Source organism: Abramis brama, assembly GCF_963993115.1.
Source record: "Abramis brama genome assembly, chromosome: 12".
Taxonomy (NCBI): domain Eukaryota; kingdom Metazoa; phylum Chordata; class Actinopteri; order Cypriniformes; family Leuciscidae; genus Abramis; species Abramis brama.
The window spans coordinates 38,427,671-38,448,443 of NC_139974.1; the positions used below are offsets into that span (position 1 = coordinate 38,427,671).

The window sequence follows — 20,773 nt, forward strand, 5'->3', positions numbered from 1 at the left end:
AAACCCAGATAGGGTGATCAAGATCAATGAAAAGAGTTGGATTAGAGGGAAGAAAGCAAAGGGTGGATTTAGTTTGTCTGAACACAGCAAGCACTGCCCAGCAAGCCACGTCCATTGTAAAACATCAAATATGTATTTTGTTGTGGCTTTATCAGACTACTGGCATGCAAATAGCAGTGCTTTACAAAGAAATCACTTGGAATACTTTCTGTGGAATTATAAGGCCTCTATATTTATTGACTGTGAAAGGCTTTTTTATCATACAAGATTCACGAAATCAAAGTCAAAGCTGAGAGAATTTAAAGGTGAAGCATGTAAGATTTTTATGTTAAAATACATTCTCTTAACCCAGTTTATTGTTGACTGCTATGAGTATGCCATTAATGGGTTTATCTCCCTCAAAAGTGTAAGCATTGAGCCGCCCAGGCACCACCAAAACATTGAGAGTCCGCTCAGATCTGTCAATCTCTTTCCAGCTCAACCAATAGCATGAGTTTGGGGCGTAGCTACTGTAGAAGGCGGAGCCAGAGGGTGTTTTGCCACTGTGGGACCATGACTGACACGTTACATTCAGCTACGGGTACAGGAGTGAAAGCCTAAATCCACTGCATTTAGAACTTTAAATATTAAACCAGTCATGAACACGTCAAAGCGGGCATTGCGATGAAACACACTACAATGGTCGCTTCAATACCATACAGCATCATCATGCACCTGTTCAGAAAGACAAATGAAGAGTTCAGATGCAAAAGCCTCTAAGTGCCATCTGAAATGTTCTTCTAGAATGATCATTTTTATGAAGCTTGTATATTTAAGTTCAGTAATTTTTACTTAAATGGCAATGAAAATGACCTATTAATTGCCATTTAAGTGAAATTACTGAACTTAAATAAACAAGCTTGATAAAAATGATCATTCTAGAAGAAAATTTCAGATGATAATGTTTACTTTGACGTAAACCAAGGGAGACAATAACCCCCCCCACCCACGCCTCAAACGTGATTTCAAAGGGTCTTACAGCTACAACCAACAGAAACAGACGCCCGCATTCACTCTAAACAGAGCATATCATGACACATAGCAACACAGCTAAAAGTATATAATATGTTGGACCTTGAAAGTATTGAAAGTGGCCTACTTTTACCTGTTGAGGTCTTCACGGGTCCATTACGATCAGAAAACCCGAGGTCCGAGTGAGTTCGGGTCCAAAACTTTACACGCATTTGCAAGGTTGTTTGAAAATATGCTTTATACTTGTAATTCCGCTAGGTGCCACTAGTGCCGCAGAAACTACATACTTCACCTTTGAAGACCATACTCGTTCTGTGACTTTCGACCCTGCTTCAAAGTACACTAATCATTTACTGCACATCCTTTCTACACAGTCTGAACTGCTGAACAGTCTTGAACGGTCTTACCGATGCAGGAAGGAAGAGAATTATCCCAGGCCCGCCTCTCTCCCGTCATGCATTTGAGCACGCCGCTGCCGTGAAGAGTGTATCCGGGGTCACACTTGTAGGTGATGGTGCTTCCAGAGAAGTGGCCCTGGTCGTTGACCTTGAAGCCAAACTGGGGCACCCCAGGGTCCTCACAGTGAGAGAGCTCAAAACCTGAAAGACATTATGACTGTTAGATTCAAGTGATGGCTGATTCATCAAGAAATGATTCATCAATATTTTCTTAAGATGAGTGCTTTTATTGTACTTTTTAGACCATATCCCTGCAAAAATCTGTCATGAATGACAAAAACTATGATAAGTTCAGTAAGACTAGATTCGGAATATGATTGAGAACATTATGAGCTTTATGAGGTCATTATAGCAGAATATTGCAAAAATCTTCCTTCGCCTGGTATTTTCATGCTGCTCTGTGGCACAGCTGTAAAAGTTTGCCATTAATGTGATCATTAACAGCAACAATTTGAAGTTAAGATCCTACTGGGCTGGTAGGCAGAGACGGTCCCTTGCTAAGCAGGCAGAACAATTAAGATTAAGTGCTTGGTTAATTTGGAGCCATAATCAGAACCAAAGCACAGACCCACTCACTGTGCGACACATCCTGTTATTAATTGTGTAGCTACAGTATGACTCATTATCATTATACAGCCAGGACTCAGAAATAGCCGAAAACAAAATGGCAGCTCACTCAGTATATCAGAGAACTTTAATTAAGTGCTGATTTTTCAAAGTTTCATTTTATACCAATCTTTATTAATAAGTTATTAACATACACTAGACTTTTATAATTATATATGCATGCAACTATATACAGTAATATCCCAAAAAGTATGCAGACAAATAGGTCACATAAAATGTTCAATGGCATATGAATTGAAAAGTGAATTAATAAAATTATAAAACATTACACACAACATAAAAAGTGTTAGTGCTTCTTTTTAAAAACAAGGCACTTAGTTTGATATACACTTTTTTTTGTCAAACATTTTTGGAGGGTCCTGTATATATGGATTTTTACAGTATGAATCAAAGTTCTATGACTTTCCAACTAATATAATGATAAGTCAAGCATTATATAATGCTTTTTAATTCAATAACATTTATCAATTTCCACATTTCAGCTCTGCAACGTGAAAAAAAGTATAATCAACCTTGTTATTAATGTTATTAGAGTTATTAAAGTGTTTCCACCAAAGTCTGTCAGGGTGTCTTCAGGGCTTAGCAAAATCCCCTCATCTCGAAACTCGCTCCTCTCAAAAATAATAGGTCTCTTAAGAAGACCACATAGGGGACGTGTAAAGCTTATCAGCGGTCCACCATTAAGCTGCAAGTTGTTAAGTACAGATAAACACAACAACTTCACTAAAATCTGACACCCGGCTTTGATTGCTAGTTGATTACAGGTCGCAGCTTCACAGCACGCTTGGGTTGAGATTAGGACTCAACCAAATAAACAATGCTATTTTAATCAGCTACATTCACCACCCTGTCCTGAACAGGTCTCTACATTTCAGCATCTAGTGACCGGAGGTGGCCTGGCTTCTCTGGCTCTCTCTGACCTTTATTATACACTCAAATGGCTAATCCTTCAAGGGGAATGGAGTCGTAGACAGACCGGGATTTAGTCGATTTCAAATGAGATAGCCCACCAGCAGGTTAATACTTTACCCCCCAGTGGAACTAAACCTTGTTGAATCCCACACTGTGAGCACAATAGCATTAAAGCGCACCAAATTCAGTCCAAGTGCCTGCACAACTCTGGCTCTGGGCCAACAAAGCCAAGGTCAGTGGAGACACAGTCGTGTTTCTCCTGGTCCACTTTCTGATAATCCCTTTGAGCTGATTGTTTCAGATGTTCTCATGCTTTTGTTATGTCTTTCCTGTGTAAAACAGCTTTTCTTATCTATTGGTTTTTGAGTTGTAAGGAAGCAAAATCTGTTTGGAGACTTGCTACTGCCAATACATCCACAGACATGCTGCTATGAACAAGAAAGACATGCTGCTACTGCACATGTAACATGAAAATACCCGTAGCAAATCTGTATAGGTGGAGCTGGGCAAGGTGCAAACACAGAACCAACTTTTTAAAAGTTAAGCAGCGAGATCATTGGCTGCACAATCCAATCAGCTCGAGCCATGTTAGATGATGTCATTACTGTAGGTTGCATTAAGAACCAATCAGAGTTTCCTGACTGAACTATATATTTCAAGCATCTTTTCATTTGCAGAATGAAAGTATTCTCCTTCAGTTGATTAATTATTGATAGAAATGCTTATTAAAGCCTAGTTTATGCTTTAAAATGACAGAAAATAGCAGCAGCACCAAGAAGAAGCAACACTGAGAAGTCGCAGTTTGTGAAACTTTACATTTCTAGACATTGCTGTATGAAGAAGACTGTACAATATAATTGTACAACATGTAGTTGACAAATACTACGTATATAGTTATCTAAATACTCCTAAACAACAACTGATCAGCTACAGCTTATAATCTATTATTCATCTATATAGTTTAAAATATCTCTAAAAATGTTTAAACCAAACCTACACTCTTATAAGAAAAGGTTCTATATATAGAACATTAAAAGGTTCCATCATGTGATTCATATATAGGGTTTTAGGAGTTTTTATAGATTTAGTTAATGCTTTTTTTATTTTGATTCAATTTTATGAATTAAACAGCTGGTAAACATACTTTATCACTAGAAAAAAATGAAATGAAGCAATCATTTCTCTGTCTATAGAACCATTCTGACACAAGCGTTCTTTAAAATTGAGTCAAGATCTATATTAAACCCCATTGAACCTTTTTTTCTAAGAGCGTATCACACAGATATGACAACTGCACGCATACTGAAGTATTGCATCAGGCACTGATACACAAATGCTTTCAAGAGAAGAAAAACGTTAAAACAAGGCCAAACATCAAAATACCGCACATTGCTCACAGTCCACCACAGAACATCCATAGAAAAGGAAACAAAACATATAAACTGCAATTAAAGACAAATTCATCTATCAATGTACCATTATTAGGAATTCATGGCTCGACAGCACAGAACTGTGTAGCTGTGTGGGAAATATTGGCTCGGATAATTAAACTAAATACTGTTCCACTAAGCCTTAAATGTTTTACTCACACTATCAACACGAAAAACATAAAGTGGCTCACTAATGGCCAATGTGGCATTATGCAAGATATGTTGATGATATAGAAGCCATCAGCAATCACTCGGTTGATCAAAATAAAGCAATGACATTCAATCTGCTGCTTTCTTCTTGCAAGGTGCAGACGTGTGTGCAGGGTGTAGGGCCAGTGTAATAACTTACTGGAATAAACCAGTTTGAAGCCTTCTCCAGTGGCCTCGGCGTCGCTGTAGAACTCCAGCCACAGGTGATTGGAGGTGCTGATGAGGGTCAGACCCAGCATTGATGAACCAGTGAAGGCTCCCAGCATGTGAGCGCCGTTGTCTTTACCATCATAGATCTGGGAGGCAGAAAGATTAAATGTAGATCATAAAGCAAGAGCAAGAGCAAGATCAAAAGAAAAACCCACCTCATATTTGTTCTGTGGTATATATAGCCCGACTATTGTTTGAACAGTCTGTCTGAGATAATCATATACTCTCCATTTATCTGAATGCATACATCAGTATCTGCAGTACCATCTTAGTCACATAATAAAGCTACTTTGAAACAAGCTGTATTGTATAAAGCGCTATAGAAATAAAAGATGTTTTCTATGTATGTTTTTTTTTTTTGCATGGTAAAATAAAACTTGTAGCTGTAGTTTGCCAGATAAATACCTTATTAATCAAGTTTAGTGTTTTGTTCTTTCCTCATATTTACAATATTTAGACAATATAAAATATTTTCCTCATACACTGTTGTTGTTTTGTTTGAACTTTTAGGGTCATCAAAAACAAATATCGCCTCCGGACATCACTTTTTGCCACTGTACTGTAAGTCCCAGAGAGATAAGAAAAAAAAGGATGAATAAAAATCTAAGTGATGTTCATGAATATGACCATTTAAACTGATTGTCAAGTACAATTTTAACTTTTTTTGGTTAAAAAACAGAAGTCCCTTTTCACACTCAACAAATGGCTAACTGTATGACTGACTTTCTTCAGTGGAACACAAATGTACCCTATATCCACTTCTTACAATATAATAAAAGCAAATGAGGATTTTAGTTTAAAAGGCCAGTTAAAGTGGTCCAAACCATCTTTGTGTGAGGAACAGACTGAAATAGAATTAGTTTTTTTCCCCCCACTTTAAATTTTGACTTCCAGCCAATAGCTATCATTGGGCGTTCACTGTAATTTGCTTCTGATAAAAGCGTCTGCCCAATGCATATATTTAAATGTAATATAAAGTTCAGAAATCATAATGATCCAGAGTTTAATTCACTGACTCGATGATCCAGGTGTTATGGTTAACAGCTCACTGGAGTGGAAGATCATCAGTGATTAATAACTTAAATTTCAGTCTAAGTAGACTTGAAATATAGGGTACCACCAAATGTAAGTGATATTTTAATGGTGATTTAGCATATTTATGAATGTTTGACCAGCCCAGCATACACTTTTATTTTACTGCAAAATAATGGCACAGATATTCTTCAAAGCTTTACCTTTTGTGTTCTATACAAAGTTATAAGGGTGAGGGTGACTACATTTAATTTATTTATTTATTTTTGCTTTTGGTAATGTCTTACTCTGTCTATCAAACCAAGACTGGTGTCCTCTCCAAAAACAAAAAAAGTTGGAGTGTGTATTTACAAAATGCAAATAACCCACATTGCTGGCAGAAGCTATTTAGCTCCGCCTACCAGTGTCTGATCAAACCAGCCACATTTACACAAGAAATTCAAGAGTTCAGATCCGCCTGTCACGGGTGGCTGCACAAAGGCAGACGAAAAAGAATATATATTTCCAACACGAAGGTTTAATGGTAATAATTTAAATGATAGCAGAACAGGCAGCAACACATACCATACACGACGTAGATCGGGCCAAGACTGACTGAACAGCCGGAACTTAAATGCAAACACAGATGAGGATGATTAACTGAACACAGGTGATACAGATGAACTGATAATGACAGTGAAGATGACACGTGACATGTGATGACAGGCAGACAAGTCCAATGAAAACTAACTAAACACAACGGTGACAACGCCATTTCCCAAACTTTCTTCTCCCTTTTCCCATTACATATCAGCTCAGAGAGGCATTAAAAAAAAATTAAGAAAATATTAGAAAAGTGCAAATAAATTGCCTAACAGGTATTTAATAGTGTGAATAAAGTGTTTATCGGGTAAGATTAGGGGTAGAGGAGGGTTTTAGGGACAAGTAAACATAATCAAATACACTGAATATGTTGTTATTATTGCATAATGTTTTATAATATATATATAAAAAACTAAGGAATAACAAATAATAATAATAATAAAAAACGAACAAATAATATCTGCCGCTATTTGCACTAATAAATGGCATCTAACAACTATTTACACTTAGTAAGAAAATACCCTATGTTGCACTTAGTGTAAATAACATATGTGACCCTGGACCACAAAATCAGTCTTATGGGTAATTTTTTTTAATTGAGATTTATACATCATCTGAAAACTGAATAAATAAGCTTTCCATTGATGTATTGTGTGTTATGATAGGACAATATTTGGCCGAGATACAACTATTGAAAATCTGGAATCTGAGGGTGCAAAAAAATCTAAATATTGAGGAAATCTGCTTTAAAGTTGTCCATTTCTTTTGGCGATTTTGCTGCATTCACTCACAAAAATACATTTTTGATATATTTAAGGTAGAAAATTTACAAATATCTTCATGGATCATGATCTTTACTTAATATCCTAATGATTTTTGGCATAAAAGCAAAATCGATAATTTTGACCCATACTATGTATTGTTGGCTATTGCCACAAATATACCCGTACGACTTATGACTGATTTTGTGATCCAGGGTCACATATATCGCTATTTGCACTAAGTGCCAAAAAAGAGTTGCATAACACTCCTGTTTTTTGCAGCACTGTAACTGTGTTGAAATACCTTCAGAATGTCACCCTGGGCCAGATGGAAGGTTCTAGCCGAAATATTGATTCCTTTCCCAGCCTGCACCTGTATGCTGTAAATGCACTCATGGTTGTTCTCGTAGTTCATGGGGTAATTCGGTGACAGCAGAATCCCTTCATTGTTGATGACAGACGAGCCGCACTCCGCTAGAGATGGGAAATAAAACCATGCAACATTGGGGAAAAATGGAGTAACACAAGCACAAAGCTAGTAATCAAACCGTCAACTACTATTATTATATAAAGATATTGAGTTAACATTTTGCAACGAGCTCTCAAGCACACACCACATGGACATACTGCTGCCGTAAAAGCTCATCGTGCATTAATACGGATCTGGCATTTTCAGAATGATTGGTCTGGACAGCACGAGTCTGCGGTGCTCGTGTGACGGCGGGTCTGGAAAGTGAAATCGACAGTAACCGTTCGTAGCTTAAATTCAAAATGCTATGGTGTTAGGGGACATCAAATGTGGATTTAATGGAACAACAGACAGTAAAAACAGGTGTATTAATATCCATCAAGTATACTGGTGCAAGAGAAAGACCAACATAAAGCAACACAGCCTGGCTGATTTATTTAACGTCCCCTCGCCATTTCCCTCCATGCTGCTCCATGTTATGACGATATTACCAGTGTCATATTTTGAATAAATCATCGCTGTTACTGCCTCCATTTAGTAAATTACCTACATACACCCCCCCCTCTGTGAGTCAGCCCAGGACATGATGTGAATTTACACTGGGCGAGAGTTCTCGCTTCTCCCGTATGCCCTTCAGTTCAGGGGGAAAAAGTTGAAATGTGACTGACCTTATGAGGTTCACAACTGACCAGCCTGCAATCTCAATTAGTTAGGTGATAGAATGAGTTTTTCAGCTTTATATTCACATACTCACATATGTTTTGTTCATACTAAAGATAAAGGATCAGTTTTGGGATTGCGAGTGCTCCTGTCAGAACTGGTGTTTGTGTACAGTAGTTTAGATGGATCTGGTCCTGCTTCATTCACACAACCTGATGTGGTCTGACAGGCAGCTGAAACTGACCCTTGCGTTCGGAAAAGTACTTCAAAATGTTACTTTCAGAGAGGAAGGAAGTATGTTAAAAGAATTATGGGATTTTCTGGGAGTTTCTTTGAGAGTCACGTCAGATGCCAGAGCTTATTAAGTGATGTGTAATCCGACGGAGCGGGAAGTCAGGAGATCGGATTGAGGGAAGCAGCACTTCAGAAGCGGGAGACACTGAGAGGTTTGATACCTGTGCCGACCATAGACTTTTCTAGAACTTCTTTAGGGTCTGCGATTAAATCAACTGTCATCACCCTTAATGTTTGCTGAAAAGTGACTATAGGAAGCTATGTGAAGTTATATCATCCCTTTCTCATAGCAATTAAAAAGTATAAAAAAAATATAAAAAAATTATTAAAGGGATAGTGCACCCAAAAATTAAAACAAAAATGTCTCAGTATTTAGGAGTGAATTCAGGGTGATTGGGACTCACTTTTCACCCCAAACCCCCCCCCCCCCCCCCATTTTGTCCATTCAATGGAAGCTAATGGTAACCAAAATGGTATATTCTTCAAAATATCTTCTTTTGAGTTTCACAGAGGAAAGCAGATCAGGTTTGGTCCAGCATGAGGGATGGCAGAATTTTAATTTTTTGGGGGGACTATAGGGTGGATGAAAAAGTCTATTCTCTCATGCATCGTGATTCTCTCTTCAACGATTCTGAAACTGAGTTTCATTTTTAACCGCAGGTGCGCTCTAGAAACAGTCGTATTCTGCTTGCATCCATTTCAACACACAAAAAAACCCTCGACCTTCCATAAGATAATCTTCTATTTAGTTTGAAAAGGTTGAAGCAAATTACAAGGGAAATCAAGAGCTTCATTGCACAGGATCTGTGCTGTGGGAAACGTGGGCTTTGCTTAATGATACACTTACAATGTGTGATCTCGCTTGCTGGTATTTCAGTGTTTTACCCTCAAAATGCTCTATGAAGGCATCCTTTATATTGTTTGGAATTCAGTAGGCCTATATATCCAATATATGAAACTTGTAAGTAATTAAATAAAATATACAACTGAATGTAATATTTAAAGTCGGTACACTAAAAATGTAGATCAAAAATCATTTTGGAATTGAATTGTGACTCCCAGAATCAGAATCGGATTGTTAGGTGTCTAAAGATTCCCGCTCCCAGTAGCCACACAGTAAGAAAAAAGAAATCCCGTATAGAAAAAAAAGATCTATAATTATTTTATCATTGCATCGCAACCCTCTGAATCCTAATTGAATCGTGAGGTGCCTAGAGATTCCCACCCCTTTAATTAAACAAACCTGAACGGTTTTAAACCATTGAAAGGATTGAAATAACCTCACATAGCTTACTATAGTTACTGTTTAGCAAATGTGAAGGATTTTTAAAGATAATCGCAGACCCTAATAAGTATCCTTCCCTCTAGTCAATGGTGGACCTGGTCATAAGCAACGTACAGGCAATCTTTGACATGAAGCTGTCACAGGCTCCATTCTTCATTCCAGTAAAAATCACAAACATAAAATACAACCATATACCACTGTTACTCATACACTATCTACTGAAATGCATGACATTTTAATTATTTAAAAAAAAGAGTCAATTGAGATTCAACCGTGTGACCTCTCACACTTACAGCCAGGATTATTCGTCTGAAGATCAGCTAACACTCGGGTCAGGGACTGGGAATCGCCCCGGAGACTGAAATCCTAGAATCGCCCCTGGCACAGAACTTTGGTCATTGGGGGAACTTTCAGAAAGTACCAATTCTTCCATTTTTTTGAAATGCAGCACAGGTTTTATGCATACTTAACAAATTACACACATCTGTGAAAGGAATACTTAGCGGCGGATTCTGGCATGGACGACATTGGCAGTTGCCAAGCGTGGCAGCGTCATCTGCACGCCTGTCCACATCACACAGGCACTGCAATTCTGCGATGTAAGGGGTTTGCATTAAAATATGCAAAAACCTCTGCAACAATGTTACAACCCAAAATCCAGAAAAGTTGGGGCATTTTGTGAAATGCAATACAATCAAGTATGCGTGATTGGTTAATTCTCTTTAAACTTTATTTAACTGACAAACGTACAAAAGAAAAGATCTTCAAAGTTTTCACTAAACAACTTAAATATAAACACATTTTGATTTCGATGGCTGCTACATACTCCAAAAAAGTTGGGACTAGAGCAAAATAAAGGTAAAAAGTTGATAGAATATCCAAGTTAAACGTCTTTGTTATTGTTTTTAATAAGCGACCTCTATAGCGGTGAAACTTACACACTGTGCCAGTAATGAAGTGATAATATTGTCGTACAGTACAGGTAAACTTATTCCCTGGAAATCCAGAGTTCTCGCGAGAGCACAAGTTGAATTTGCTCAGCGAGTTTACTCTGGCGTCGAGTAATGATGCTCATTAAATATGCCCGAGCTGCACCAATCACATCGGGTTATCTGATATAGGCGGGCCAGAGGCGAGATGACGACAGCGCTGTGACGTCGAAGTCATTAGTAAACATTGCAAGATGGCTATGGATGAACACCAGTTGTTAGAAACGGCTTTGGCCGCTACAATGAACGAGTTAGACTTGGCTTTTTATCTAAAAGAGGAACAGAAGACGGCGCTCGAATCCTTCCTTTGCAAGAAGGGCGTTTTTGCTGTTTTGCCGACCGGATACGGCAAGAGCCTAATCTACCAGTTAGCTCCGCTGGTAGCTAAGCGTATGGGGCTTGTTGTGATTGGTCATAGTGTTATCCAATTGCGTGCAGTGAGATTTTCAAATGCATGCTTGGTGCCGCCCCTCGAGCTGGCCGATTTTCATTAGTCGATGCCAGACGATTTAGGTCTGAATTTCCAGGCTAGTCAACTTAATCAAATCAAATCAAATCAAATAAAACGTGTGTTGACTTCAAAGTATGTAGTGAGATACACACAGACATGCAGTTTGCAATTACAGTATGTTACCTCAGGAACTGAATGCAAGACCTTGCATCATCCATTTTATAACTACAAACCCGTTTAAGTGATGTCATTGATGTTTGAAAAATAAATACATTTTATTGTATACAAAATGGATAAGTTATTAATACATTACCATTCAAAAATCTGGGCATCACTATGAAAATGTTCTTTTTTGATACTTTAATTCAGCAAGGATGCATTAAATAAAAAGTTGCAAAGGATTTCTGTTTCAAATAAATGCTGTTCTTTTGAGCTAAAAAAAACAAAAACTATATTGAGTAGCACAATTATTGAGAAATGATGCTGAAAATGGAGACCATTCATCACAGAAAAAAGTAGTAAAAATATTCAAAATTTTCTAAAATATTTATTTATATAATATATATCATTACAAACAAACACTAGCATCTGCAAGTATTAACTCTCTTATACAAGATACCATTATAAATTATAATCAGCTGGTAAAAATGAATGCAACATCCTCTCAAAAAAGATAAATGTGGTCATTCAGAAAAATGGTCTCATTTAAAGCGATTTAACGATGAATGAAGTGCATTGTGGAGCCTAACACTAATCCCTATCCTCGTGTAGACTATAAACAAAGCATGCATCAATCAACCAAATGGTTTAAACGCAGTGTTTAAATGTATGCACACTAAATGGCTGCTGCAAACAAGTGTCGTGCTGCTAATCCAGTGGAAAAAGATTCTCGCCTGTTGAATCGCTGTGTCTGATTTCTTTAAGCCAGTCGCCTGACGCCATAAAAGGCCAATCTGATAAGATCTGCTTCTGAAAGACAGCAGGCTTTACTTTCTTTGGTGACAACATCATTTGTGAGGTGTACACAAAGGATTGGATGTGCTCACGTAAGCCACTGAAGCTCTTTCAATCTGTTTCTTCTAACTCAATCGCCGGACGAGAGTTCAAGCAACAGTCACTAGATACAAATGTCCGCCACTATCAGATATTGTTGTTTGGCTTGCATTTATTGTCAGCCTGTGTACTGTCGTGCCTGACTCTTGTTTGGTTTGCTTGGAAACAGACGAAATTTGTCCAGAAGGCTCAGTGAGGCAGAAGTTGATGTTGCAGCCCATGGCAATGACCGCCACAAGCTTCAATATTAAAGATGCTGAAGTTACAAAAAGCAGAACACAAGGGTAAGGACCTGTGTCCACACGCACTCTTCTGAAAACGCCTTGCTGCGGGCGCAAATATTTGTTTCTGAATATAAAAATTTGACACAATGTAACATAATTGCACTAGTTTTGGATGAAGAGATGTTCTGTGGTGTTGTCGTTTGTTGTCGCTGTACAAGCAGAATGTGACGGTTGGTCGGTGTGGTATTTGTCCCGCCCCTCCTCCACTGTGATTGGACGGCTGGGTAAAATGTGAAAGTGATGAGCGCTGCGTTCTTTCAAACATTCTCCAACTCTCGGTGACTAGTTAAAAATGCTGAGTGTTCAGCGTGAAATAGATGCTCAGCTCCTCGTCACACTGCTGGCATTTTAAAAAACGCGGCACTCCCATTGAAAACAATTGGATAAATACACTAGCTTTGGGAAAAAATGCTTTGGTGGACACATAGCCTAAAATTGCAAACTGAAACCCTCATTTATTGGCTAACTAACTTTTGTCAAAACTTTCACATTTGTGCCACGCCCATATTTAGGGCACTGGGCAATGAAGTTAAAAAAGATACTTTTGACTGAATATGAAACTCTATTTCTCTTGTGAAATGTGAGAAATCTTCCATAGACTATAAAGTAGCCTACTTTTAAAGTAAAAGGGCCCTATCTTGCACCCAGCGCAATTGACTTTGTACACCGACGCATGTATCATTCCTATTTTGCACCCACGCACAGTGGACTTTTCCCTCCTCAGACGCACGTCGGTTAACTAGGGAATGAACTTGCGCTCCCCGGGGCGGTTCAGTGAAAAGAGGAGACGTGTTCCGGTGCAAACGTTCAATTCCACCACAGACCGAAAAAAACTAGTTTAAAGTCAGTGGCGCGTTGCGCATGTTATTCATATGCTATATTAAGGGCGCATGCTTGGCCATAATCAATGTAGAGTGTGCACAACGCGCATACACTTTGATTCTCTCATCTACACAGAAGCAGGAGTTTTCATTTTTGCAAATCATACATTATTACAATAGATAGATAGATAGATAGATAGATAGATAGATAGTTTATTATAAAAGCATACATCTAGCTTACACATTTACCCAAATTATCATACACCTGTTTAACCGAAGCTAATTTGGGTGTGTTTCTCCATCCCCAACGTCACTTCTCTGTGTTTTACGGCCCTGACGAGAACGTCGGTCTCCTCGGCTGTGAACCGCTCCTGGCGTGAGTCTGGCAAATCCGCCGTTATAATAGCAATCCGTAGAACAAGCGCGCCTGCTCTTAAAGGGAATGTGAGATGATCCTCTGATTGGTTTATTTCACGTTACGCCCAAACCACACCTATGAATAATGAAGCTACTTCAGACCAACCCATTTCAACCCGGGCGCAAGAGTCATTTATCCCGCCGGTATAATAGCAACAGTGCCCAAGACCCGCCCACAAAGTTACTTGCGTTTTGCGTTTGTGTTTCAGATCGTTAAAATAGGGCCCTATATATTTTTAATGATTTTGTTACCTTATTTGAACTAATTAGCAAACTAAGTAAATGTAATTTAAAAATGATTTAATTGGCAAATTTCTGGTAGGCTACCTTGCAACCCTTGCTATCACAATAAAAATGTATATAAAAAAAAAGAAAAAAAAAAGACTGGTCACACATGAGAAAGCAATCCATTCCAGAAAGAAAAAACCTTTAGAAAGAAAAAGTTATTTTTTATTTTGACAGCCAATTGAATAAAATAAGCTAAAATCACCACCAAGATAAGAAACATGAGGACATCTAATCGCACATCTAGTTGTAAAAATATTTCAAGCAAAATTGAAGGAAATATTTATAAACCAAATATGATTTTCATGATGATTAAATCATCATAATCATTAATCACAAAATATGACTTTAATTTGAACTACAAGTGCTAAATTAAAGGTTAGTGAAGCTGTGCAAACTGAGAAAGAATTATGAATTATGGAAAGCTGTATTCACATGCATTTGCATTACTATTAAATCTGAAGCCACTAGCCTTGAAATCCACATGCCTGCTAAACCCAGCTGTAAACCTCTTGAATAGAACATGCCTTTAAACCTTCACAAAATCTCACACACACACACATCCTCAGCAGGAGCTTTGCAATATAAGGCTGATATGATGAAAGGCAAAGTAAAAGCCCTAGTATATCATAACCTGCATTTCCATCCAGCATGTCATCTGGCACAATAACATAATGAACTCATTGATACAGCTCAGTGCCTACTGAGAGGCAATTTTGCTACCATTTCTTTCACTAGATAGAGGTGAGCGGACCACCTTAAGTGGAAGACGGTATTCAAACTCATCTGTGCATTTACAATCATCAAAGCATCATGGGGTTCAACATTGCTTAATTCCCTTTTTAATTTGGCTGTGTAGATGCTAGACAACTCAAGACGGCCAGTCTAAGAAATGGTTTTCACAGCAAATGATCCATTAGTACAGGGTTCAACAAAACCACGTTTCACTTTTCACTTTCTTCCCTTAAGACAGGGTTGCTTTCTAGCTTAATCCTAGGAGTAAACGGTAAAAAACAGGTGGAAAGTGACTAGACGTTCCATCAGGGGACTTCGATGCTTACTACTCTCTTGTAAACACGGGAAACAAGGATACATGTGAAATTGGAGTGTTTGGGAAAAACAAATCAATTTGAAATGCAGCAGCAACGCAGGCGAAACATTGCTGAAATTGCTTTATGATGGAATATGACCTTCTGAACCACAGGAAACAAAACTGAAGGGAAACCAAAACTGATGAATCTGCAATGCAGTGTTTGTGTGGGTCAGACGCTCGAACCTCTCTGACAGATAATCAGGTAAACTGAATTCTGAAGCGCAATTTAAATTCCAAACACATCACAGCTGTTCACACACCATTTAGGAGGTTTGCCTCTGTGTGTGTCTTTAGAGCGAGTTGAAAGGGCTGATATAATCACACACACACACACACACACACACACACACACACACACACACACACACACACACACACACACACACACACACACACACACACACACACACACACACACACACACACACACCGAATAAATACTCGTGTTTCTCACATTTTTCTAAGGTGGACTTATTACGTAGCAAGGTCACACCACAGCACAAACAGGAGTGGCACTTTTTATCTTCTTATGCAAATGGTGGAGAGAACAATAGACGGACAGACAGATGGATGGATGGATGGATGGATGGATGGATGGATGGATGGATGGATGGATGGATGGACAGAAAGAACGATAGAAAGGCAGACAGATAGATTGATAATCAGACAGACTGATGGACAGACAGACAGACGGACGGACGGACGGACGGACGGACGGACGGACAGAAAGAACGATAAAGGCAGACAGATGAATGGATGGATGGATGGATGGATGGATGGACAGAAAGAACAATAGAAAGGCAGACAGATAGACTGATAATCAGACTGATGAACAGACAGACAGATAGATAGAACGACAGATAGATAGATAGATAGATAGATAGATAGATAGATAGATAGATAGATAGATAGATAGATAGATAGATAGATAGATAGATAGATAGATAGATAGATAGATAGATAGATAGATAGATAGATCTTGTCATCCATGCTTTCCTCATTATTCCTCTTATTGTCCGTACGGAGCTCTAGAATGGATTAAGCTGGCAGGGACATTTTTATCCTTACGATAATCAGCGGAAATCCCTTTGTTATCCTTTTACTCCTAAATTAAAAGCAAACTGCTTAATGCGGCACGAGATGAGATTCTGCCATTCTAAACCCCTCAGGGAGCCCGACACAAAAGGGATGTCACAGCCACCCAATCCCGCCAGCAGATTACAGAATATTAAAGGAAGCAATATTGACATTTTCCATAAGCATGATAGGCCTAAAGTTCACTCTAACTGCAGTGTAACCCAATTATCCTGATTAGAGGAGAGCTGTGCTCTCTGTGGACGGCAGAGAGAGAGGAGAGGAAGAGGACGAGGAAGAGGAAGAGGCTGTTGTTGAACAGACAAAAGAGAGAGGGAGGAGACAGACAACTGACATTGAAAGACATGTAAGGAAGTTAAAAACCCTGCTTGTGAAGCATCAGGAAGACATCAATATAAAACAGACTGCAGTTTGTTCAGAGTTTGCTGTCTGCAACATCATTCCCAAACCACTCATTGATTGTTTGTTTCCTGCTGAATAGTCTTGAATAGTCCTGCTGTTCTCAGTCTCAAGAGTATATGAACAATTTCATGCTCTCCATAACAAGATGTACAGTATTTCCTTTCTTTCAATATTTCTACTGTACCACTTTATGAAACATGTTTCAAATGTTTCAAACAATTCAGAATGTTGAAACCCTTTGTATCTATCAGGCTTCTGAATTCAAACATCAAAAGTGACAATTATCAATTCAATAATATATTTCTTTGCTAAATAAACAAATGAATTTAAGACCTTTGGTAGGGAATACATGGCTAGTCAACTGCACAGTAAGCATCGTGTTTTGTCCTACAGATGTGCAATTTGTGCAAGATTTAGGAGTTTCTTTCCATCAGAAATATAAGCTTTTCTCTAGACAAAATGCAGCTGCTTTTATCTCTTTTAACACACATTGAATATTTTAAGAAAACCTTACCTCAATACACACTCTTTGCAAAACACACAGAGATGAATTATAGATAACATTAAGAATGAATGATACGTTTCGAGTTTGGATATGTAAGAGCATCTTCAATCACCCATTTGGGGAATAAATATACATTAATACTGTATCACCGTTAGCACCGTATTCTATTAAGGCAAAACTTTTTCACATGTGAGATGGAACAAGATGTTGAAGTCCATTTCCAAATGAGAAACTCCAGCAGTGTTTAATCATGAGGATTCGGTTAATGTCTCTCCCTGGCATTTGCAATAGAAGCACTGAAGCCGAATGCATTAAAAATGTACAAGACGTGCCCTGTAAGATATAGCTTGCAACAAAGAAGCCTTAAAAATACAGTTTTAATATCTATGCTAATGATAAAGCCTTCCTCTACAGCGAAAAAGAGACGAACAAATGGTGGAAAACGAGGCGGTCGTGAAAGTTTTGCTAGCTAGATCGACGGGGATCAACATATTGAACAGTTTTTTACAGCTGCAATTAAAGTTTAGAATACATTATGAATCGTGAATGATATGAGGGATGGTTTCACATGAATAATTGATTTAGACGATTATACATTCATAAAGCATGTCATCATATACTGGGGGTCATGTGACTGGGCCACAACTCCCCTCAGAACTTGATTACTCAATCTGTGCCTTTGGCTGTGATGAATATGTACCAGCATGTAAATCAGCAATCTGACACAATCTAGAGTATAATTTTTATGAGGTAAACAGTGTGTTTGGGTTGAGCTACTCAGGACAGTATTTTGCAATGTGTGTTTATAATAAAGTACTACATAAAACTATAGAAATAATAGAGGCACTGAGACCTTTTCCCACCCATTTCACTAGCACATGTTATGCCCAGATCCATCATCAAACCCACACATATGGCCCATCTGCCATCATAGAGTCTCATCCAACATCAGCCATTACCAATGTCTGTCAATTTCAGCCATAACATCACAACCCACCTTACTGCATATGACAGAGTCCTAATTTTGAATAAGTCATTATACTCTTCATAGAACTTTAAAACATATAGGGCCCTATCTTGCACCCAGCACAATTGACTTTTGTACACGACGCATGTATCATTCCTATTTTGCACCCGACGCACAGCGGACTTTTCCCTCCACAGACGCACGTCTGTAAATTAGGGAATGAACTTGCTCTCCCGGGGGCGGTTCAGCGAAAAGAGGAGGCGTGTTCCGGCACAAACGTTCCCTGGTGCTATTTTGCAGTTTCAGAAAACAATTCCACCACAGACCAGGAGAAACCTAGTCTAAAGTCAGTGGCGCGTTATTCAGATGCTATTTTAAGGGCGCATGCTTGGCCATAATGTAGCGTGTGCACAACGCGCATACACTTTGCTTCTCTCATCTACACAGACGCAGCAGTTCACATTTTTGCAAACCATACATAATTACAAGGAAAATATTCCACATGAGGGAAATCATTGTGGTGTCCATGAAGATGTGAAAAAATATAAATCTAGCTTACACATTTACCCAAATTATTATAAGCCTGTTTAACCGAAGCTAATTTGGGTGTGTTTCTCCATCCTCATACAGTGTCACTTCTCTGTGTTTTACGGCCCTGACGAGAACGTCGGTCTCCTCGGCTGTGAACCGCTCCTGGCGTGCTTCTGGCAAATCCGCCGTTATAATAGCAATCCGCCATGGAACAAGCGCGCCTGCTCTTAAAGGGAATGTGAGATGATGCTCTGATTGGTTTCACGTTACGCCCCAAAACAACACCTATGAGTAATGAAGCTACTTCAGACCAACACATTTTAGACTCCCGAGATCCGCCCACAAAGTTACTTGCGTTTCACGTTTGATACTTGCGTTTCAGATCGTTAAAATAGGGCCCAAAGAATTAAGCCCTATTCGGATGGTAATTGTTTCTCATGTGGACGTCTGTAAAAATAAATTTGCATGGCACCTCAGTGATAAAACCCATGCATTCGGATGGCGATTTATTCACAGTGAAGGAGCGAGTTTTGTGATGCTACAAACACGGGAACTCACTGTTCACATTGCATGATTGTCTGCTGTAAATAAAATGTTGTATGCTTGGAATAATAAATACTTAATTTAATAATAGGAAAATAATGTCCTTGTTTAATTATTTAAATCTCTTGTTTAAAAATAGGAAGCTTGACACAATATTATCTCAAAATGATGGATGTCATTTAAAAAATATGGAAATTAGCGGAAATAAGTTAATGCAGCCTCTTATTTACATAAAGGTAAACATAAAGCTGACTGGTTTATATTTTTAATGTATATAATTGTATATAATACATCATTTAAAATTGTATTGCCTATATTGCTGCCACAATAATGGCCCGTTTCAAATGTTTAAGTGCTTTGTTTCTCTTTCTCCTTTTTGTTCTTAACAGTTCCCACCCGCTGAGGTGGAGTGGTGATAAAATATTGTTCTTTTGAATAATTTCCAGCATTACAGTAATAAAAATGTACATCTTTGAAGCGCAACAGTTATCGTATGGTGCTCTGCGGTGGTCAAAAAGGATTTAAACAGTGAATTTTGAAGTGATCTCTTCTTGTAAACTCAGTGATATGGATTCGGACAGCATTTCAATTACCACACGACCTTGGTGTGGGATTTTTATGTGGGTTGTGGAAGGAAAACAATGACATTCTGGATTCGGATGACAATAAAATCACCTACTAGCCACTGTAAATGTTGAAAATACTTTACGACCCCATGAGGAACAATTACCATCCGAATAAGACTCGGAATAAGAAGAAAAGGTTTTATATTAAAGCTCAAAGGGTTCTGCCAGGCGCTTCATATACAGAACCTTTCATCATTTCGAGGATTTACTTTTCATTTATTTTAAATATTATTAACGAATTAAACAGCTCTAAAACATATAGAAAACCTGAAATAACCTGTTAAACATGAAAGTATATGCAACCATTTAAGACATTTCTCCTTATATAGAACGTTTTTGACATAAAGTGTTCTTTAAAATTGAGTCAAGAACCCTAGAGTTCTATACAGAACCCAATTGAAACTTTTTTTCTAAGAGTGTAGGACATATTACAAGACCATATGACTGGGTTACTTAAGTACCAAGTCCTTGACAAGCAACTATCTTGAATTGGCAAAAAACATCAATTTATATCCAAAATATCCAGGGGGGAAAAAAGTCCATTCATAACTAATAGTTTTCAACAACAAAAAGAACACTGGCAAAACATCCTTTATAACATAATAAAATATATGCAATATATTTGTTTCTTGCATAAATAAACAAATAAGTAACTAAATACATTTCCAAATAGACAGCTAATTTTGAATCACTATCATTATTATTATGATTTGTTTGGTAGCAAATGGTGCAGTTATAACATCTACCAACAGGAAATGATACAATCCTGA

General features: G+C 38.1%; 1 protein-coding gene across 2 annotated transcripts in view; it reads right to left on the reverse strand.

Annotated features, from left to right (window-relative positions):
• The window catches only part of csmd3b (CUB and Sushi multiple domains 3b), a gene marked incomplete at its 5' end in the record, with an annotated part of 449,682 nt that overhangs the window by 141,114 nt on the left and 287,795 nt on the right, over positions 1–20,773 (reverse strand). For both annotated transcript variants that reach the window (XM_084131937.1, XM_084131936.1), the window contains 3 exons: positions 1,419–1,610; positions 4,788–4,944; positions 7,538–7,707. In XM_084131937.1, coding sequence (XP_083988063.1) covers positions 1,419–1,610; positions 4,788–4,944; positions 7,538–7,707 — 519 coding nt within the window. The remainder of the gene's footprint in view (positions 1–1,418; positions 1,611–4,787; positions 4,945–7,537; positions 7,708–20,773) is intronic.